Source organism: Phragmites australis, chromosome 9, assembly GCF_958298935.1.
Source record: "Phragmites australis chromosome 9, lpPhrAust1.1, whole genome shotgun sequence".
In the NCBI taxonomy this organism is placed as follows: Eukaryota; Viridiplantae; Streptophyta; class Magnoliopsida; order Poales; family Poaceae; genus Phragmites; species Phragmites australis.
In genome coordinates, this window is record NC_084929.1 from 4,143,650 (window position 1) to 4,166,574 (window position 22,925).

Genomic DNA, 22,925 nt, shown 5'->3' on the forward strand with positions numbered 1-22,925 from the left:
ATAAAAAACAATTAAAATCTTGCAGTACTTTCCTTTGAGTTGGACCCCCCCCCCCCCACATACATGATAATCATTGCTGGACCCTCCCTGATGTTCCTGAGGTGTTGGTTATCATAATGCAAAACATAAGCATCAATAGTGGTAATTAGATTGATGTTTATGCAGGTCCAAATCTTGCCCTAGATCTTCATGCGATCCCTCTAGCACTATCCAGAAAGTGGAGAAACGCATCTGGAGAAGATTGAGGCATGCATGAGTTTCCATACTATTATTCCCATCACATCCCTAGCAGTGGTGCCGCATGCTTGATCTCTCTACCCTCATTGGGGTACATTTTTGGTAGCATATTCTTTCCCCTACCCATCAACAACATAAAAAGAATCAGAGAGCGAATCCTCTCTCTCGATCTCGATCTCTCTCGACTCTGCCATGAGCAATTGGATTGGTACATACCAAATATCCATAGCATCATTGGCTCTTCGTCCATGGACCAACTGGGATATGCCAATAACGACATAGGCTAGGAGGTCAGAAGAAAATTTATTCCTACGAGAGTTGAACTGTTTCTTGTGAAATATGTGCGAAGTTCATGTGTTCCTAGCAGAGCCTAGTTAACTCGAATGATTGGCTTGTAGTATGTGTGCCGGTGCAATGGTGCTTCCATGAAGTCAATCAACTCGGTTAAGTGTTGGTTGATGTAGGCAATCAACCATTGAACTAATTCTCTGAAAATTACTCCTTGGAGGGCAACACATATTACATCATCGAGCGATGAACATATAGATTTATACCTAAATTAGGCGATAGAGTTCACTTACCAATTTGTTCAGGAAATCTTTACCTAGTTTGGATAACAGTCTAGACTTCAGATTGATGCTTCACCTTAGCCCGCAAGTTGGATCGTTTTGCTTTCCAAGTTTTTCTTTTTTTGCTTCTTGCTTTGGCTGTTTTTTTATTAAAATTTTTGGGTTATATGCATCCGAGCTATACAGAAATTGGAAGTGAACTTTGATATATTTGTATCACCTTGATATAATGATAAGAGTCAATAAAACTTACTTTATCGAAAAAAAACTTACTAGTTTGTATAGGTTAGGTCAAAAGTTTATATTGTGCCACTTTCCCTGAGATTAACTTGTCGATGGATTCTTTTTTTCGAAACGACGGCATGAGCTCTGCCGATTTTTATATTAGAAGAAGAGAGCTGATCCAATTTATGAGGGAAACTGGATCCAAAAACTATACAACTGCACAGTTAATTAGAGAAAAAACCAGCAAAAAACCCCAAATGACATGATGACAGCGACAATTAAACCAAAAAGGTTTGCACACCACTCGACATAGCTCTAAAGACGACGGAGACCAGCGCAGGCCATCATTGCCAAGCTCACCGCTCCAGCAGCACAATAGCTATGACTTCCCACAGCGGAACCCCATCGAAACTTCAGAGCCTCAGCCAGGCAGTTCAAATAGGGGGAGGGACCTCCAAGACGACATCTCAAGAGAGGACGCGACATTGTATACACCGTCGTCGCTCATCCGGAAGATCGGACTTGGGTTTTCACCCGGAGAGTCCCCCCAAAGGTGGTGGGAGCCTCCACAACAATGCCTCAAGGGAGGGAAGTGACGTCGGAGGGTGTTGCTATTGTCAGCACCAGCAGCAAGCCAGGATAGGCTTTTACCCGGGGCCTCCCACTGTATCGCCTTAGAAGTCGAACCATCACTCTAGTAGATTGTCACCGTCGTGTCGCGGGGTTTTTGTTTTAGTGGTTCGTAGCGAAGTTTAGTTAATTAAAAAAATCAGATTGGGAGGCTAGTTGGGCTAGCCCATGGGCTGGCCATGGCCCAAATGCCCCATCTCCCCCTTAACCCCAAGTCTCTCCTGCTAGTCACCTCACCCTCCCTGCTGGCCACCCTTGCCTTCTTGGTCACCACCTCCTGCTATGGTGCAAGGGAGAGGACGCCCCTGCTACTCCCTCCCATGGCCACCCCCTGCTGCTCCCTCGTGTGGCCGCCCCTTGCTGCTCCCTCCTGCCCTCACGCCTAGATCAAGGAGAGAAGGGAGAGAGAGGGAAGGAGAAGGAGAAAACGACTAGTCTGCCTTCCTCAGTTTTGTGCTTGTCCTTTCCCTCATTTTCCCTATTGTATGGGCTTGTTCTCTCTTGATTTCCTTATCTTTTGGGGGCTGCCATGGTGATGGCGGTGCTGGTGTGTTGTTGCAGCAAGGAGAGAAGGTCAGGAGGTGCTGTGTTGAAGGAAGTGCAAGGGACCGTCGATCGGGTCGCTGTTCCATTGGATGCCACTGCGATTTCTTTGGTTCCAATGAGTCCCCTTTGTGCAACTGAGGTTAGGGTTAAGCCCCTTGTTGTTCTTGAAATTTTTGTTGATGATTCTTTTCGATAATTCTTGGTTTGCGAGGTTTTAGTGAGGGGATTTGAGGCTTGGTTTCGAATTGTTTGTTCTGCGCATAGGCAGACTGAGCAATGTTGTTTTCGTTAAGGTTTTGGCAACCTAGATGATTCTTCATGAAGAAACTATCAACTAGAAAGTTGTAGATAATGTCTAGACCTAGTTTTTGACAAAATTCAGAATTTTTACTCACACGGTTTAGGAGATATGGCTGTCTGAAGTCAACAAAATGTTCTATTTAAGTTCAGAAGATTCAGTTTAGGCAATGCTGCTTCGGTAGTCGATTCGATGACCTTAGTTATGTTTCCTCAAAATTGTCATGGCTAGAATGTTGTAGGGCTTGGATTTATCTTCCTATTCATGTAGAGTTCTCTGTCATAGACTTTGTGGTTTGTGAGATATGGCATATTGGTGTTGCTGTAGTTTCAGCTTCAGTTAAATAGTCCATGTTCGAGGGATGATTCAGAGTAGTCCTGTCCAAATGGGCCTGTCGGGCTGGCCCAGCACAGGCCCGGCTAGGCATGACCCGGTTACGGCCTGGCCTGACAGGCCCATTTAGTTTAGCAGGCTGTGCCAGGCCAGTCCGCGTGCCGAGGCCTCGGCCCACGGCACGGCCCGTCAACCACCATGCCGTGCCAGGCTGGCCCGGGCACGGTTGCGGCACGGCAGCCTGGCCAGCCCGACGACACGGCATGGTCTGGAGGCACGGTGTGGCCCGGCGCGACACGAGAGGCACGGTGGAGGCACGAGCACAGAGGAGGGTTGAAAATAAAAAAAACAAAAAAATAGCTAAAAAATAAAAATAAAAAAATAGAAAATAGATTAAAAAAAGATCTTTATTGATTGATTGCCTCGTTAAAAACCTTTCTATTAGAAGGAAAAAAGAGTAAAACTAAATTTTTCTTGCAATATTTAATATACTTCCTGAATTGTCACATTTCATTTGTAGTCCTCGCACCTATTTCAACCCTGTATATATTACACTTAGCAAATCTTACCTGTTCGCCATTAATTTCTCTAAAGACATTTTCAAAATTTTGCCACACAAATGACCATGCACGCGAGTTCTCAGCGTCTTGATCCATGGATGCGAATATAGAATTGATTTGTTGAAAAAGAGAGATGGGTGGGTAGGTGGCCGATGAGATCAGTGGATGTTTAGGAATTATGATGGTGGCTACTGGCTATTTATAGGCCAAGAGAGAGGTGAGTGGTGGCGGGTCGCTTTTGAAAAAATAAAGAAATCAGAAATAATATGGACACATAATTAATTTTAAAAATAAGCTTTATTGATATGTTACCTCATTAAAAACCTTTCTAGCAAACGAAAAAAAAAGAGTACAACCTAGCTCAGAAAATTGAAAATTATACGTTCTCATCAACATCTAGATACAAATTTTCGAATGAAGCTTCAAGCTCAGTGTTCTCTGCAGTCTGTTGCATTCGTGCTTCAGCTTGTTCTTAGCCTTTTACTATGGTGAGCATTTCCACCATCTCACTTGATAGACTTGTTCTTCTCTTTTCGATTATCCTGCCAATAAGACTGAAGGCAGCCTCAGAAGAAACTGTAGATACAAGAACTGTTAATAAATCTCGTGCTAACAGTGAAAGTACTGGATAATTTATCTTGTGCTCATGCCACCATTGCAGTATGTTGAAGTTTTCTTGTTCACAGCTGATAACATTATTGTCGATGAAGGTAGTTAGCTCCCCTCCGAATGTTGGAATTCCGGTGCTCATAGACGATCGTGTCGAAGAGTCTGAACTTCTTGATGAAGAACCTCCACCAAATATTTTTTCCCACGTCGTCGTCTTCTTACTTGTTGTCGGTGCTAGTGGAGGTCATTGTAGGCGAACTCCGCCATACTTTGTTTCATATTTACCGCAATTTTGAATAACTTAGAACGAATATTAGTGTAGTAATTAGAATAATCGTGGCCAAGAGCATCACCTAGAATTGAGAGAACTCTAAAAAAACTGTAATTTTAGCTCTAGGATCTAAAATAAAGACAAAGACATATAACAAAGGAATTTCTTTCCAATACTTTAAGAATTTAGATTTTATAGGAACTGCACAACCTCTTAGTAGATTGTTATTTTCATAGCTGTTTAAATGAGTAGCAATTTCAACAATATTATGCACTACTAAACAAGATGTTGGATAATAAACTTCTGATAAACTCATAGTTGAATCATAAAAAAATTCAAGAAACTCTAGTATCCGCAACATACCAATGAGCTTCCGTGAGTAAAATGTGACCCCATGCTGATGATAGTGTGTATGAATAAACACACCAAATATGCTCTTATATGGTACAATATTTTTTAGCATCAAGAAAGTAGAGTTCTATCTTACCGGCATGTTCACAGCAAACTTACGTGGACGCACACCCATCGCAACACAATATTGCTTATACTGTAATTCGTTGGTTAGAGGGGTTCACAAAAGATATTGCAGTACGAAAATCGTCTAGGTATTGCGACAACCTCTTCAAACCGGATTTTACTATAAGATTGATAATATGGCAAATACAATATAATATGACCAGTACAATGTTGATGTAACAAGAAAGATTCAGCATATGTACTAAACAACGGAGTAAAAATATTCATTGCTCTAGAGTTTGCAGGGATATTATCTAAAGTGATAGAAAATATTTTATTATTGAGACCAAAGTCTTCAACTACTTGAGATATTTTTTCAGCAATATTTTTACCGGTATGCGCGTTGTCAATCAACCAGAAACCTATTATTCTCTTTTCTAGTTCCCAATCATTATTAACATAATAAGCAACCACACTAAGATAATCCTCTCTAGCTCTACCTGCCCATATGTCCGAGGTCAAAGCATTTGCAACATTTCTTTAAGCTTGCTACGACACGTATTGTAGTATTTTACCATATCCCTTTAAGCTGCCCATAGTTGTCTGTCTAGAAACATGTGTGAGCCTAGGATTATGAGCTTGCTTAATGTAATCTTCAAATGCAGCAGACTCACTGATGTTGAGTGATAGATCCGCTCTTGCAATAAGGCGGCATAGCTCTTTTCAAGCATTGATGGAGTCATACTCCCAATAAAGAACAGAGCCACTGGGGTTGTACTGCAGCACTGTCTGCTTCATGACTGCTCCACTCTTTCGCTTGCAAGTTGTGGCATGACTCTTCAAGTGTTCAGTTCCACCTGAGGGTTTTGCAGATAATTCATGTTTACAAATATAACACTTAGCATACCTGACATTTACCTCATCTTCCTCTCTGTAGATCTTTTCGAAGTCTTGCCAAACTTCGAAAGTATTGGCTCTTAATGTTTTAGAGCCGGTGCTTGCTGACATGTGTGCACTTGTAGAGCCTGACGATGCAGGTGCTGCTGGAGGGTCATCGTCGGGTCCGTCACCTGCAGCACGACTACCAAAAGAGCTATAGTCCCCTTCGAGTCTTTGAAGAAAAAATCATGATCGATGGACGTATCATGACCATCGGCATCCATGGTTAATGTCGAATGGCACTACAAGAAAATTCAAATATTCAAAGTTAGAAATAATCAAATAACAAGCAAACAATGAAAAAAAATAAGAAAGAACAATGATTCAAAGAATCACCAAGATTTCTTCAAGATGAGGGTGTTGGAATTTTTCAGATTTTTGGCAACAATTCAAACTAATTTTGCCAAATTATCGTAAATTCTTAGGAACTCTGAGACAAGAATGACAGGAGGAAACAAGAGAGCAAATATTGTTACTGGTGTGGAATGGAAGGGTATGGTGATTCTTTATTTATAGCTGAAAGAACAATAGCTGAAGGGTATGGTGGCATGGTGCCGTGCCGGTCCGGCCCGGCTTGACTCGGGTTGTGCCGTGCCTGGGTTGTGCCTATAGTGTCGGGCCTCGGGCCGGCCCAGTAGGCACAACCCATTTGGACAACTTTAATTCAGAGGTTTTGTAGACCTCTGAGTTATAACCCACCAAAACAAAAGTTGTAGATTATGGTGTTATATATTTTCTGTATGATTTTCATGTCATTTAGAGTTGTGGTTTGGCCGTGATACTTGTCTGAATGTTGCTGTCATGACGCAAGAGACAGATTCAGTCATCTATTTTCAATTGTGTGTTAGGCATAGAAAATTTCAGAATTTAAATATCATGTATTCGTGGATGTTGTAGCTCTCGTTCTCTAGTTTTCATAAATGTCATAGTTTTTATGTTTTGTGCAGTAAAACAAAAAGATACAAAATTGTGAAGCATACTTGCTGCGGTATGTTTGAATTTTCAGTTTGCCGGTTTTGTCGTGTCTTGGGTTTTTCGGACATCGGAGCCGAATGCATGATTTGTGTATGCTTTTTTGGTATTGTTACATAATGAAAATGTATTTGCACAAGTGGTGCTACTTCGGGACGCAATTAATGCCGTCATCTTCGTCGGTGAAGGTAAGTGAGTGTGGCGGTTGTTGCCACAACTTTAACTTGTTATTTTTGCTACCTCCACTTATAATAATACAGCACACATGATTATACTCATTAATTTGGAAGGTTATAACTACTTGCTCTGGATCTTTGAATTTGGCTTAATCTTTTAGTTATAGTTTATGGAGTCTTATGCAATAGTGATGATGTCTTATCGGTTTAGTCATTTTTAGCACAACCTCATCTTATATCTAATGGTTAGTTTACTTGAGAATAATGATGTCAGTTATATAGAAGCTGATAGAAGAGGACATGCTTTGACTTATAGGTGAAAATTTAATTCTTTTTAGAGTGTTCTTTCATATGTCTATAACTAGTTGGAATATAACCTTTTGAAATCATATCATGTTAAATGATAAGCTAGTAGGAGTATAGTTGTTATCTTTCTGTGCCCTACATAGAATTAAACTTGTAATATGCGGTTATAAAATGGGGTAGGCCTTGCTCTTTCAAAGCAAGTTTATTGTTGTTGTATGTTTATGTTCATGTCATCTGCACTTTAACATGAAGAAGGAATGATGGATATATGTGGATGAAAGTGATTTATATTAATTATCTAGAAAATGCTTTTATATTGATGTATGTTCACGGTTGTGGACTATGCGGTTTATATTTTGGCATTTGAAGTATATCATGTGTATTGCACTGCATTGCATTTCATATGTATCGGAAGTTATGTCGTGATCTTAGGGTCACAATCGTACCGATATGTATCGTACATTGCCCAAGGAGGGGTGTGATGTAAAAGAAGACATGTCATTATATTCATATGCATTGTTGTTTGGAATTGGTTTTTGGATATGTTGAAGTTGCATTGGAGGTAATTATGGGAAGCAACGCTTCTCTGTGGATATATTCATTGTGGTATGACTTGTGGATTTATGAAGGTATTGAAGTCCTACATAGATTTGCATTGCATAGAATCAATGTGTATCATATTGTGTTGCAGTAATCTTCCATATACAATTTGATTGTGATGAATGGTATGCAGGCGTTTGAGTGATCTTACTAATTGTAGAAGGTATGTGGTTATGAGTGGGTTATTCTTAAAGCTGTCTTTTATTATTAATATGGCATGAACTCTATTCATAATATCTTGGATGATGATATTTTTTTTACAAGTCCTATTTAACTCTTAGAAGTTGAAGTCAATTATTGATGTTGAGATCATGTCATATGGGATATATAGTTTTGTTATCTTGCTTATGTTATAGTTATGTTTGCTATGAACATGTATTTATAGATCTTCTTTTAGAAGTAACTATTTAACTCGCTTAAAAATGAACATGATGAATAATGTAATGTCTTTTATACCTGTTAAGTTTTAAATTGATGCTTTAAATATTATGGTTTAAATAGCTTGTTAAAGTAGTTCGCTTGTTGAGATTACTCAATCTCACCCTTGCATTTTTGCCTCCCCAGGTTGTCTTCTTGAAGCTAGCTTAGAGGGAAGGGCTTAGCAGCACGTCTTACACGTTCATGACATCACTTACACCATTCAAAATAATGTTGCAATAATAATGTAGTAGAAGCTAGTGTCGTTGCTTGACTATCTTACAAATGCCATAGAATGGTCAAGCTCTTGATCTTTTCTTTACTACGATATTGTTAAATGTTAGTGTGATGTTCTTTCATAATATATATCTCTGTCTGTTGTTGCTTCCGCGTTGCCTCTCATTTCAAGGGAGGTTATGCCGAATTTTTTTTATATATCATCATGCTTGTAGCGTAGTTAAGTAGCATTCCAAGCTTTTGTAGGACCCTGGGGTGTTACATCCACCCACCAAACCACGCAATCGAACTCATGCCACCATCGGAGCCACCGCCGACACCTCACGCTCGTAGCCCACAAGGCCACCGCTGACCACTGGGCTCCCCACGGGCCAAAATTGGTGGGAGAATACAGATAGGCAAGGGGAGGAGCCCAACAAGCATCATGCGGCTGAGACATGGCGAGAGACATGAGAGGGAAGAACCCCACTACTGCCAGATCCGCACGAGAGGGAACTAACACGTCTTGCTGCACCGCTGAGCCACCACGCCATGACACCGGGGCCCCGAAACTAGGCGTCGCGCTGACGGGCTCGCATAGATCCAGCAAAACCTCACCTCTACACGATGGCCACGCGCAGATCCAACGTGCACGCCAGCCGCCCATCCCTATGAATCATGACAACGGCCACCGCGGAGAGCACAGGAGGGAGGTCAGACCCGCAGCCACGACGCACCACGACGAGAAGCACCATGGTGGTGGCACCATGGCAACCCCATGGTGGTGGCGGACACACGAGCAACACCACGATAGAAACCACAGTGGACACACGAGCAACACCCCAGTGGCAGTACCACGGTGGACACACCAGCAGCACCACGGCGGTGGCACCACAAACACTGGCCACATCACCAGATCCGGCCCTAGCGGCCACCGAGACCACGGGGAAGGGAGAATCGGGCCTAGGATGGCCGAATCCGGCCAACCGAAGCACTACAAGAATGTTGGATCTTGACCCCGAACTGCAAGAAAAAGAGGGAGGGAGGAGGGGAGAGAAAGAGGAGGGAGCGTCGGACACACACCGCTTGGTGTGGCTGGTGGCTGCCGCCACCGGATGCAGCGGCGGCGGTGGCTAGGGCGCTGAGATGATGATGCCCCTGAGTAATAACATTTTCATTCCACTCTTCTGGTATTTTGTCGATGGATTCATAATGGTTAGATTTGTTGTTCCGCACCCATCCAAACAAGGTCTAATATAAGATCAAGGGATCCTATATTATCATCACCGCGCTGATGAGCAGGAGGCTCGTTTAACCCAGACTATTGATTGCTCGATCCAGGAACATTCAATCCATCCTCTCTCTTGCGGCTGTTGTTCACTTTTTGTTCACTGCTTCGTGGTAGTCTAACAGTAGTGCATTAGTAAATTGCTGCATCATCTCTCTTACTATTTCACATCTGCCTGGTTTCTCACCTTTTATCTAAATGAACCATGTCAGGACCCTAACCTTGGGTTCTCCGGTGTCTCCTGTATCAGTCCCTGTATCAAGTAGCTGATACGCACAGGATTCAACAGAACAGTATCAAATACATACTTCAAATAAAATAATTACCTGAAAGGGGCGAAAGATGGTCTCGTGGACAATGATCGACAGCTAGGCAGAAGAGCCTACAGCGGAGTGGAGTGAAACAAACAGTGCAACCCAATGCCACAAGCAACTCAGATGTGGATGCGACTTTAGACTTCTTCTCTTTAACTTCATCTAGATTGAGGTTGATCTTCTTCTCAACCATCTAAAAGCAACAAGACTGAGTACAGAAGGTACTTAACAAGTCCTATACTACTTCAAGGGGTTAATAAATGCATAAAGGATATTGCAAGGACAAAGCTTTACAGTTTAGTTTTAAGCGTAAAGCAATCTTATGCAAGTATCCAGTTATATATTCTCTACTAATAGTTTTTTAAACAGTTTAAACAAGGTAACGAGGTATATCTAGGGTTTCTTGATCCTGAGAGAGGCTACACCTCACTCCGCAGTCCCTATCACATATCTGGTGTACCTCTAGTACCACACAGCTCCTGACGAATTGAGCCAGCAACCTCATCATACGAATATCTAGTCTACACACTCACTTGTTAAAGATACACACACCTCTGAGTCTAATCAAAGAGGTCTTTGCTTCACATGTCTATGATCGTGGATACGACTATTCGAATAGTTTTATACTCTATAGATGTTGTACACTATACCCACGCGATATGCTCAGCCTCCAACCGTTGCAAGCGGAGGAGCGAATCATACCGAGACACTTCAATCACAATTCTTTGTCGAGCTTTTTTACATGACACGCCAAGTATATATGTATACATAAGTATAACTCTAGGTGATTATATGTGCTTAAGTCTCGGATTAATATTCTAATCCATAACATTAATCCATGGTTATCTAGTAACTATTCTTAATTACCTAGTGTTTCTTATTTGCCACTTCTAATTAAGCTATAAACTATTGCTATGGCAAAAGCATACATGTAATTAATTAACTAGGTTAATTGACTACATTAATCTAATTAATTAATTAATTATTAAAAGGGTAAACAATATTTAATTACTAATGTTAAATTATTATATTATATTTTAATGGCATGTATTTATTTATTTAGCAACTACACTGGTTAATCTTATTATTAATAAAACTAAGATTAATCCATAACCTATTTCCTGAAATAACAATATATTTTTAAACATTTAATTAAAAGATTAATTCTTTAGTTTATTCTAATAATTATTCTTTAATTAACAAAAGGATAAAACCTACACTTAAGCTAGATTAATATAAGCGACTAATCTACGATTATAACCTAAATATGGTTATTGAATTAACTAACTCAACTTTAAGACAAAACCTAATTCAATTTAAATGTCGCGACATGAATTAAATACCATCGAGAAAATTAAACATAGCTCCAAAAATTATAAGACTTGGCAGGAAGATAGATTATGATTTTAGAGGAATATCGACGGAAGAATCGTCGAAATTGGAATTAAAACGAAGAAGATATGATCGTCGGAAGATTTGCCAGAATTGAAAATCATAGAAAAAAAGGGAACACTATTTTGGGGACATTCCGCGGGACTTGTGAACCGCAGGGGTGGTGCACCATAGACCAAGTTCTGTGGGCCGGAGCAGCACTATGTTGAGGACTCGGCCCATGGCTGGTGGACCGGGGTCGATGGAAGAGGCCGGTCCTCCATGGATCACACTGTGGACATGGGCCGATCCAGTGGGGCCACTATCGGGTGAGCCGGATCCAAGATTTTGAGCAAGGGTGATCCAACTTAATATAAATTTTTTACGCAACTCACCGTGTATGGCTTGGTGTCACCGAGTGGAACCAAAGGTAGAGAAGATGGCATCAGATTCACAATTTCTTCAATTACTCTCTCTTGCTCCGGTGTGTCTTCTTGTTATTGAGTTTGCTCTTCCACCACAGCCGCAATTGGAGAAGGAGAGGAAGGAGAAGCAATCTTCTTTGCAACATGTTTTCGAAAAAGAGATACAATGTTTCCATTCCTCTTCATGTTTCAACAATTTTACAATAAAAATACTCAATATATCAGATTGAGGTACAAATTGATAAATCTTGTTACAAGATCATCTACAAATATGTCCTGCTACAGTTACACACCAGAGCACAAAGCAAATTTGGTGATCAATTCAAAACAAAGAAACAAGATTATATGCAGAATTCTTAGGGTGGATGGCGTCTGACGACCTGGCTAGTTTTGGGGCGGTCAATACAGCGGTAGAGGAAAAAATCTGCTCAGGACATGCATGAATCAATCCGTTGTACTGATCATATGCAAACTCAATCCGCTGTAATATGCAAGAATGCAATAAAAATCTGCTCAAGACCTGGCCAGTTTTGGCACAGAGAATGCTGGCGGTCAGTACAGCGGTAGAGAAAAAAAAAATCAATCGAGTGACGGCCTGACCGGAGCATGCATGAATCATGATGCATGCATTTTGGGGCGAACAAGCCAATTAGCCAAAGGACAAACGAGGATCCGATCAAGTGATGAACCTGGCGTCCGGCGGCGCGACCGCGCGACTCGATGCGTCGGTTGTGCTACCCTTGGGCTCTGGCAGACAGAGAGAATGAGGATTTCTTTTTGGGCCGGTGCAAAATCCTAGGGTGCACCCATCCCACCCACCGGATCCGCCAATTGTGAGGGAGAGGAGAGAGTAGAGGGATAAAGTTGGCCGGGCTTTTTGCTTGTGGGTGCAGAGAGAGAAGGAGCCGGCCGGTGCAAGAAGCTTGGTGGTGCCTGCGGCGCGAGAGAGGGCAGCACCGGAAGAGAGAGGGAGCGGAGGAAGGGGGAGGCCGGAGGGGCGAGCAGGAGATTAAGCCCGACCGAGGAGAGAGAGGCCAGCCGGGGCGAGTGGCAGTGGCCGGAGAGAAGGCCGGAGCAGTCATGCGGGCAACTGCACACGCTCGCGGCTGCATACGGGTGAGCAGCTGCAGTGCGTGAGGGAGAGTAGCCAAAGAGAAGGTTCGGCCAGGGAGGAGGGAGACTGGCCGAGCTCACCAGCGGAGCGTGAGAGACCACGGCGGAGAAGAGCAGAGAGGGAGAAGGGAGCAGAGGAGGGTGTGTGCTCACCGAGGGCTGTCAGCGATGGAAAGCGGCGCAGGTGAACGGCGTGCGAGCGATGGTGACATGGGTCGGCGGCGCGGTGGAGCGCGGCTGTGCGCACGGGAACAGCGTCGCGGGAGCGATGCGGTGCAGCTGGCAGCGCAGAGGAGCTGCGGCGCGGTTGGCTGACAGCACGGAAGAGTGCGCAGTCTCGGGACGGCGACTCGCGGCTAGACAGCACGGTGAAGGCCGTACCAACGCGGCGCAGGAGAGGGAGGCCGGCTCGGGATGGTGCACGACTCGCGTGCAAGCGGTTTCCATTGTGTGCTGTTGCTCGGTGGTGTGTATGGTGTGGGTGTATGCTCGTGTATGTGCAGGTGAAGGAAGGGGAGCAGATGAGGTGCTATTGTTGTGTTTGTATGCTACTACGTTGTGTATGCTGGTGTGTGTGCGTAGGTGAATGAAGAAGAGAGGAGGGAGACGAAGTTAGCTTTTGCTGTCGGTGAAAAGATCAACGGAGGAGTGTGAACGCGAGAGCAGAGTGACGGTAGCTCTGAACTGAGAGAGGACTTTTGTCACATCTCAAAATCCGTAATTGTATAATTAAGCATAAATATGCTTCTTAAGCATTATGTTTAATTTTGTGTGATTTTGTTTTGTAATAATAAAGCAATTCATTTAAAATTATTTGGATAAGAGAAAGAAATTTAGAAGAGAAAAGAATAAAAATCGCATTGAAAATACCCATTTTCTCTTACACATGAGCCCCACAAGTGGGGCCAACCACCCCAACCACTAAAATGGGCAGCCTCACCTGCCCTCTCTCTCTCCTTCACACTCCCCCACCCCCTCCCTCTCTCCAACCAGCCCAGGGCAAGGAGAGGCCCCCTCTCACTCTCCCACTCAAGCTCTCTCTCTCCTCCACTTCCGAAATCTCACCTCAAGAAAGAGATTTGAGGTAAGCATGTGGTATATTTGCATTCTCTAGCTCATGAGCTACTCATCTATCCAATTCATTTTCGTTTTCATGGAAGAATCGAGTAGTTCTTGAAGTTCTTGAGTTTTTTTGAGAAAAATAGAGTTTTGGACAAATTTGAGCTATAGAGTCGTGTTGCTAGTTGATGAGTGAGTTCTAGGACCCTTGGACTATCCCTAACATGTTCTATTTAGGCTTGGAGAAGATTGCAACTTGAATCGACCAAAAATCCACTCGAGAATAGCTTTTCTAGGCTGACCCAGATACTCCAGCCTCACCCGGATACTCCGGGTTCAGCAGAAATCGTCCGTTGAATTGTGTTCAAAATTTGTTAGGGTTTAGGGTGCAAGATGGGTTTAGAATCTTTTTGATAGGGCATACACACGTTTGTGTAGCACAGATTTGTAAAATGAGTCGAATCGACCAAGGGAAAATTTGTGAAGAAACCTAAGTCTGCCTCACCCGGATAATCCGAGTAAACCCAGAGACTCTGGGTAATTGCGTTAACGATTAACCGAGAGCCTCTCCTGGAGCCTCACCCGGAGTGTCCGGCACAGCCTGGATAGTTCGGACCAGCCTAGAGGTTCTGGGTTCAGTTAGAAATGTGGCTAACCGAGCACCTTCACCAGAGGATGGCCCGGAGGCTCCGGAATCTGGATACTCCGGGCCAGTTAAATAAAAAGGCAGTAACCGAGCGCCTCTTCCGGAGGTTCACCTGGAGGGTCTAGACCAACCCGGATACTCTGAGTGGTTGTTATTTTTCAGATTTCGTTTAGATCGTTTAGTATTGCATTGATTCGCATATCTTGTACTTCTAGCATGTTGTTAAGCATTGTGGCATACCTTGTTGCATTCATTCATACTCATCATTGCACGCAATCTTGTTTAGTGAACAAGGAGCCGGAGCGTGACGCAGTTGCAGTTGAAGACGACGCCCACCTCCCGGATTTCTGCAAGTATTGTTTAGGTAATTTTAGGCTGTCACCAGAGCAGTAAGGCAAGCAACTAAGCATATTGCACCTTTGTTCAATTGAATGAAGTCTAAAATTGATAAACTATGCTTATGTATGTTTGCATGTGTCGAGTCGAGATCGGATACAAATGAGTAGATCCTATGTTGAATGCATTATTTCTACATTGAATTGTTATTCATCCTTTCCTTGTCGCATTGAGTATGTTGTTGGTGTCTAGATTACAAGCTAAATCAAAATGCTTAGCAATGCATAGGTCATTCGGTAGAAGTCAAGCGGTGAATTATTTCATCGTTCGCGAGCATAGGCGTTATTTACTTTCGTAATGATCACAATATTGGATATGGGTTGATGATGGTTATATGAGTGGTGAGTATGAGACGAGATGCTAGGAGGTGTTTATCCGGCCCAGATGTGGAGTTCCCCTAGGTAGGTCGAAAGAGGAAATCGGACACTGTAGACCGTTTGTGTCGTTTAAGCACCGATCGTTGGTGTCGGCTTTAGCACTTACCGTACTCACCACATGCCTATCTAATGGTAAGGCGAGCCGAATAGCTTTGTAGCTGTGGTCATTTGGGGCCTGAACATCGACGGTGTGAACAGGCGGGCTTGTAGTGGTACTAGTTTGCTTCGGGAGTAGTTCTAGTACCGCCACGCCGAGCGATGCATGTTTCAAATGATCGGGGCTTATTGCGAAAGGTTGACACAAGTACCCCCTTGTGTGCACTTTAGTGTGTGGCACAAGCCATATGGTCCTCGTGTTGTGTGGGTCCAGGAGTATCCCCTGCAGGGTGTAAAAATATTTCGAAATGCTGCGCTCTCGGTCATGAGCATGCTTCTGTCCATCTGCATCGGCCGTAGAGTTTTCTCTTGTGGTTGATGGTTGGATATGTGGGAGATGGTTGAGTTGGTGTTTGTTACATGTATGTTCATAATGGTTCCAGTTATTTATGTTCAGTTGGTTATGGCAGGGTAGAGTTATGTTGTTGTTGGTTAAGTTAGTTGCTTACACATATGTGTCTAGGTTGCTTACCATTTATGTTTAATTTAACCATGTGACTTTTCCTTGTTAATGGCTCAATACAAAATCCTTGGAGTCGAGCTATGTATATGTGCTCTATATGGTTTAAGTCTTGCGAGTAACTTCGTACTCATGCCTGTATTTTCATGTACTGCTGGTGAGGAAGAGCTGGTGTTTGGCTACTTCGTACCTGCCGATCAGGGTGGCGGGCAAGAGTAGTTCATCCTACTCTCAGAGGTCGTGCTTTTGGGGTGGATCCTAAGGGCATGTGGCTCTACTCTCTTTTGTTGTATAGGTTTATGTTTTCACTGCGTAGATGTTGTTGTCTTTTGATGTAAATTATTGGAAATGGTTGCATGTTAAAGACATATAATATAAATATTAAATTATTTACTCTTTCTTAAGCTATGTTGTGATGCTAAATGTTGGAGGCATATGTTCTGATCTTGGCACAAAACATGTGCTGGGACTACCGGGATAATATTCTAGTTAATAATCGAGGTTGTGATTATGAATAATGATCCTCCCGGTGATTAATTAGAATATTATTTGGACGGTTCCTCACAACTTTTGTGCTTCATGAACAGTAACCACTGGATGAACAGTGACCAGCAGAGGAAAGATCTTGTGGGGAGAGAGAGGAGAAAGATCTTGAGAGAGAAAGGATTTGAATGACAATTCAAATGAATGACTTGAATTTGAACTAGATTGGGTAATTCAAATTGTATTTGAATCTAAAATGGTCATTATGTTGGAACGATGATTTGAAATATAAGATTCGAACTTAGAACTTGATTCGAATTGATTTGAAATGAATTGAGTTGAACTTGCGAGTGATTAAATTGGAAAGCATTCAAATATATCTCGAATGATCCAAATTCGCATTCAAATACGAAATTGACGACAATTTAAATGAATCGGGATTTGGATAGGATTTGAGATTGATTCAAAAAGAATATTTGAAGTTATATTTGAAATGGAGTTTGACATTAATTCAAATAGGAGTATTTGAATTAGGAAAAAGATTTGAACGTGAAGCCTTGGCATTTGAGAGAGGTTTGAATTCAAAAGATTTTAATTTGATTGAATTTCAGATGAAAAGAATCTAAGAATTAAATTTGAATTTGAGGTTCAAATTCAAATCTCCACTCGAAGAACCATAAAAACAACTAAACTAAAATGCATATGATCAATTTATTGCAACGAATAATTTAGAATTAAATTAGTGATCTTTGGAATACTTAGCCAAAATAATATATTTGAATATATACATACGAGTATATATACATCAAATATATATTTCCTTGATTTTATGTTTGTTTAATAATTAGGAAAAAATTAAACATGAGTGAATTTTGCTATTTTCTAAAATGCTAAAACTCAGAATGTTACAAACCGTTTTCTCACCTAGGTTCATATTCTTAGGCTATGGCCGATGGAGTGATGGCTCTTATACGTAGAACGACCGACTCTAATCGTTTGGTTGGTTCGCCCACAACAACCTATTTGCGTCCAGCAACCATCCGCTAGCGCCACACCTGCTCCACCGTCCTATGACCCATGCAGCCATTGGTGCGCACCATCCCGCTACATTGCCACCTCCCCTTCCACTACCTTCGCCTCACTGCGCTACCCACCAACATCCTCCCTGGACATCCTTAACCTCTCTAGACGAGTGTCCCCGCCCCTACCCTTCCCAATCAGCGGTACTTCGCCACCCATGGCTGATGGTGTCCACGTTGCCTCACCGCCCGCAACTACCGCCAATCCAACCTATGTAAGACCCCGTTCTGGGATCTCCTATGCCTCCTATATTAGTCCCTGGATCAAGAAACTGATACGTATAGTTGCAACATTCATGGTATCACAGACATACTTTGTATACATTAGTATAAAGTTTACACGATTACAAGAGTCATTAAGCCTTCTAGTATTTTACAACCATGTTCGACCGGCCAAATCAAAAGTACAACAGAACGACAAAAGTGACCCAGAGCCACATGCAGCTTGGGTGCGGACGCGACTGCTAAAACTACTCTTCATCCTCGCCTCCAGCATCAGCGAATTAGCATCCATTTCATCATCTAAACAGCGGCAAGAATGAGCACTGGATGTATTCAAAAAGTCCTACTACTACCTTAAGGAGTTGATAGATGCATAAATGATATCACAAGGATTAATTCTATACGACATAGTTTTAGGCGTAAAACGGGATTTAGACTGGTATTTAGTTATATTGTCTACTAGTTAACCTTGAAACAATGTAACAAGATAACATGTTATAATAAGGGTTTTGGTCCTAGGAGGGGCTATCTCACACTCGCAGTCCCTGGTGTACATGGAGTACCACCCAACTTCTGGCTTTCCAAGCCAGCAATTTCACCATATGGACATCTAGTCCACACACTCATCCAACAAGGATACTCATGCCCCGAGTCTAACTAATGTATGGCCAAAGCTTTGCATGTCAATGACAATGGATATGGCTATTCGGATAAATTTACACTCTGTAGAGGTAATTCACCCATATGATATACTCAGCCTCTAATCTATAATAGCGAATGAGCGATTCATGCCGAGACGCTTCATTCACCCTCGCCAGACCCTACTACGAGACACCCCAAATACTTAAGGTTTTCATACTGAATGCCAGATCCCACTAGCCTTTGCAATGTGTCTGGTTCTATAACAATCACGTAGAGCACCATCTAGTCACTTGGGTCATGTTGCTCTCAGCCCTACAACCCTACTAGTAGTGTATCCAGCTTGGTCACGAAGAAGGATAGGTCAAATTCTGCTCATGCAGGACGTGTAGTTACACTGGATGGCTCAGTTTGATGGCACAATGATTCGATCTTTATACAGTTGAGAAAGACATCTTAAACAGCATCATGCTCCTCCACATGCGACTCAAGCCCCTAAGATTATCCTTCCTCAAGGACTACTCTACTTATCCCCACTAAAACAGTTTTTCACCTATTCTATACACCACCCACAATTTTCTTTCATATTCACCTAGGACTCCACACCTACCAATGACTCAAGGTAAAAGAGATGAAAGAGGCTAACTATCCGATTCTGTTTTGGCACCAATCTTAAAGCTAGCCTACCTCGCGCTCCGTGTCAGTCGAACTGGATAGGAATACGACTATGGAGGCATCAATGATCTGAGCGCAAGTCAGCTAAGATAGGTCCAACCAAGAATCGTTTTTTTTTTTTCATATCTGAGGCCCAACCCAAGAAAGCCCATGTAAGTCACGGGGCACAGGCTCACCAAACCCACACATCCGGAGATTTTTTATTTATATATTTTATTTTTCAATATTTGCAAAATACACGATCAGTTTGAAAAAAATTCAGCAATAAGCGCCCGTTCATCGGGCGAGATTAAGTTCTCACCATATAAACGGGCGACACCTTTTGGTATATAAATCACCATCCAATGCTCATGTCTGTTCGTGCTCATGCTTATGTACGTGTATGTGTGTATTTTTTTCATTTAACTTTCAATTTTATCTGAGAGTACAAAAGTGGTTCAAAAATTCTAAACGTTTTTATGAGTAAACTAAAGCTCACTAGTAACCCATTTTAATTGGTTTGATCAAAAAACCTCATCCAATATTTAATTAGAATTCTCCAAATAAACCTACTTTTATAACTTCTAGCAATTTTTAATACCTTAAATAAATTCTCAAAAATTAGGAAAATTCACTAATATTCTTATCATGTGACGTAATAATTTATAAAATGTTCCCAAACGTGCATGTTTGAATTCAAATTGAATTTTGAATTCGAATTGAATTAAAAAAAGAATATCACATAAAATGATAAAAATGTATATAAATGGAGCATTACAAAAATACTCATTTTTTACCAAATAACCTAGGTTTGGAAATATTTTTATAAATTATTACATCATATGATAAGAATATTAGTGATTTTTTTTATTTTTAGGAATTTATTTGAGGCATTAAGAATTACTAGAAGTTATAAAAGTAGGCTTTTTTTAGATAATTTTAATTAAATATTGGCCTATGATTTTTGGATTGAACCAATTAAAATGTTTTCTAGTGAAATTTAGTTTACTCATGAAAATATTTAGAATTTTTGAATCACTCCTATTCTCTTAGATAAAATCGATAGTTAAATAAAAAACATACATATATATATACACGTACACAAGCGCTGGATAGCGATTTATATACCAAAAGTGTCGTTTGAATAATGGACGACACTTTTTGGTGAATCCGTCGACGTAAGATCTCGCCTGTTCAATTTACTCTCGCTTGCTGAATGGGTGACACGTGGCCGTCACTATTTTTTATTATCTGACAGATAGGATCTACAATATATCGTATGTTCATAAAGTAAGATCTTGCTCTCACCCAATAAATAGATGATGATAATGTACTGTTGTAATTTTTCAAACGGCATTGTATTTTTACAAATATTGAAATATAAAAATATAAAAAGCTCCCCATCCGGAGTCGTCGTTGCCACTCGTCTCCACTTCGCCAACACCACCACCACGAGAGAGAGAAGAAGAAATCAATGGCGCAGATCATCGACGGCAAGGCCATCGCCGCCGACGTCCGCCGCGAGGTCGCGGCCGAGGTCGCTGCGCTCTCCTCCGCCCACGGCCTCGTAAGTACCCCCACTCCCCGCCGCGGGTGGGTTCTTGGATCGGGACTCGGGAGTGTGTAGTGAAGCGGAGTTCGGTGGTGATGTGCTGTCTCTCGCTCGCTCGCAGGTGCCCGGGCTGGCGGTGGTGATCGTGGGGAGCAGGAAGGACTCGCAGACGTACGTGCATATGAAGCGCAAGGCCTGCGCCGAGGTCGGCATCCGCTCCGTTGACGTCGACCTCCCCGAGGACATCTCCGAGGCCGCTCTCGTCGCCGAGGTACACCGCCTCAACGCCGACCCCGCCGTGCACGGTACCGCCTCCCTTTCTTTTCTTTTCCCCTTTTGTTTCCTGGACAGTGGACAGAATAGACGATGTAATGTGCCATTCTAGGTACTAGAAGAGCACACACCCTGTGTTCTCTGTAGTTAGGCTTAAGCATGGCAGTCTGATTGTGCTGTAGATGAAGTCATTACTGCTTGCCTACAATTGATGAGTGTGGAGTTTTGGTTAGATTCCATGTGAGTGGCATACATTAGATGTTCACTTGTGATCTCTGATGATACTTGAATTGGCCTACAGAATACAGATGCAATTCAAAGTAGTTGGCCTGAATCCTGTCTGTGATCAGTCTATTCCTTTCCAGCTCGATTCTTGGAGTCAGAATCCTCGCTGTTACATGTGCAGCATCTGGAAAAAGCAGTTAGTAATGATCTCCGCTCTTCCCAATGCGGGTTATCTCTTTACGCAGGGGATGTAGATCCCAATTTTACTCCTTGTTTGGCTGGGCTATAGAATTTCAGAGTAGTCACTTCACTGGATTGGCATCAGAACTTAGGTATTTCAAGTTGCAAAGTTGCACGGATATGTGTAGGGGACAAATAGAGTAAATGATACCTTAATGTTTTCCTTTGGTGTGATCTGTTGCCTACCTGATGTTAAGGGCTTTTCCTGTGGACCCATGCATAGATAAAGCATCGTGTTGCTTCAACTGCTGCAAAGCGAACTAAAAAAAAAACTGAGCTTTGGAGGAGTTATGCACATGTCTATTTAGTTTGCTTTTCAGGATGTTGTTGACATATCTACAACAATCCAGAGTATTATTTGATGCGGAGTAGTTTTCTCTATTGACTATTGACTGTCTCTAGCTCCCCTTGGGCTCCTAGAAAGCCCAACAAGTTTAGATTGCTGATTCTAGTATGAAACAGGACCAATTTCGGTTTGATTCATGTCTTAGTATAGCATTGTCTTGAAACACTGGTTATTTACCTACAACAGTATGAATAATCAAATCCCTGTTCCTACAATATGAAGGCAAGCTATTGATTATAACTATCTGCTTTGATACCAGGTATCCTCGTCCAACTTCCACTTCCTAAGCATATCAATGAAGAGAAGATCTTGAATGAGATCAGCATTGAGAAAGATGTCGATGGGTTTCATCCTCTGAATATTGGCAAGCTCGCAATGAAAGGCAGAGAGCCATTGTTCCTACCATGTACGCCAAAGGTATCAAAACAACTGGCACAACGCTTTTCATCATCACTGCAGTAAACACTCATTTGGTTGTTGTTTTCACTAGGAATCGGTAACCTTAGTATGAGCTTTCCTCTGTAGGGATGCATGGAGCTGCTATCACGAAGTGGAATTACTGTTAAAGGGAAGCGGGCAGTTGTGGTTGGCCGTAGCAACATCGTCGGGCTACCTGTATCCCTGCTTCTTCTGAAGGCAGATGCGACTGTATCCATTGTGCACTCACGGACCCCTAATCCGGAAAGCATTGTCCGCGAAGCTGACATAGTCATTGCAGCAGCTGGGCAGGCTATGATGGTATTTAGTGTAGCTCTACTGTAACAATTTCTCACAGTATGGTACGGTGTCCTGCAATTCATCGCCCAGCTCTAACTGCGATGTTTTTCTTTGGTTGTCAGATCAAAGGAGACTGGATAAAACCAGGCGCTGCGGTTATTGATGTTGGGACGAATTCTGTTGAGGACCCTACCAGGAAGTCTGGGTATCGGCTCGTCGGCGATGTGGATTTCGCAGAGGTGAGTAAGGTCGCTGGGTACCTGACTCCAGTCCCAGGAGGTGTTGGTCCGATGACGGTGGCGATGCTGCTGAAGAACACGGTGGACGGCGCAAAGAGGGGAATAGTCGAGTAGAGTTTTCATCTAAACCTCGTGCTGTACGATTTGTATGCAAGGATGTGAACTGACTTGAGTGTATTTATGTAACAGTTTATACCCCATTTTGGTTATTTCAATTTGCCAAGAATAATAAAAACAGCAGTCACCATCCTGTTTGAGAAATACAATGACGGTAATTGTTGGCTGTGAAGC

The 22,925-nt window shown here is 42.3% G+C and overlaps 1 protein-coding gene across 1 annotated transcript; it reads left to right on the forward strand.

Moving 5' to 3' along the window:
- Positions 1-20,449: 20,449 nt before the first annotated feature.
- On the forward strand, positions 20,450-22,923 carry LOC133928458 (bifunctional protein FolD 2-like). Its single transcript, XM_062374792.1, has 5 exons — positions 20,450-20,609; positions 20,716-20,899; positions 21,938-22,095; positions 22,204-22,416; positions 22,518-22,923. Exons 1-5 carry the CDS (start codon positions 20,517-20,519, stop codon positions 22,746-22,748), a joined length of 879 nt encoding a protein of 292 aa, XP_062230776.1. The 5' UTR covers positions 20,450-20,516; the 3' UTR covers positions 22,749-22,923.
- Positions 22,924-22,925: the final 2 nt, after the last annotated feature.

Coding starts and splice junctions, on each gene's coding strand:
- LOC133928458 (XM_062374792.1), top strand. CDS start 20,517: ATGGCGCAGATCATCGACGGCAAGGCCATCGCCGCCGACGTCCGCCGC. Junction 22,096..22,203: donor TCCTACCATGTACGCCAAAG/GTATCAAAACAA, acceptor TTTCCTCTGTAG/GGATGCATGGAGCTGCTATC. Junction 22,417..22,517: donor CAGCTGGGCAGGCTATGATG/GTATTTAGTGTA, acceptor TTTGGTTGTCAG/ATCAAAGGAGACTGGATAAA.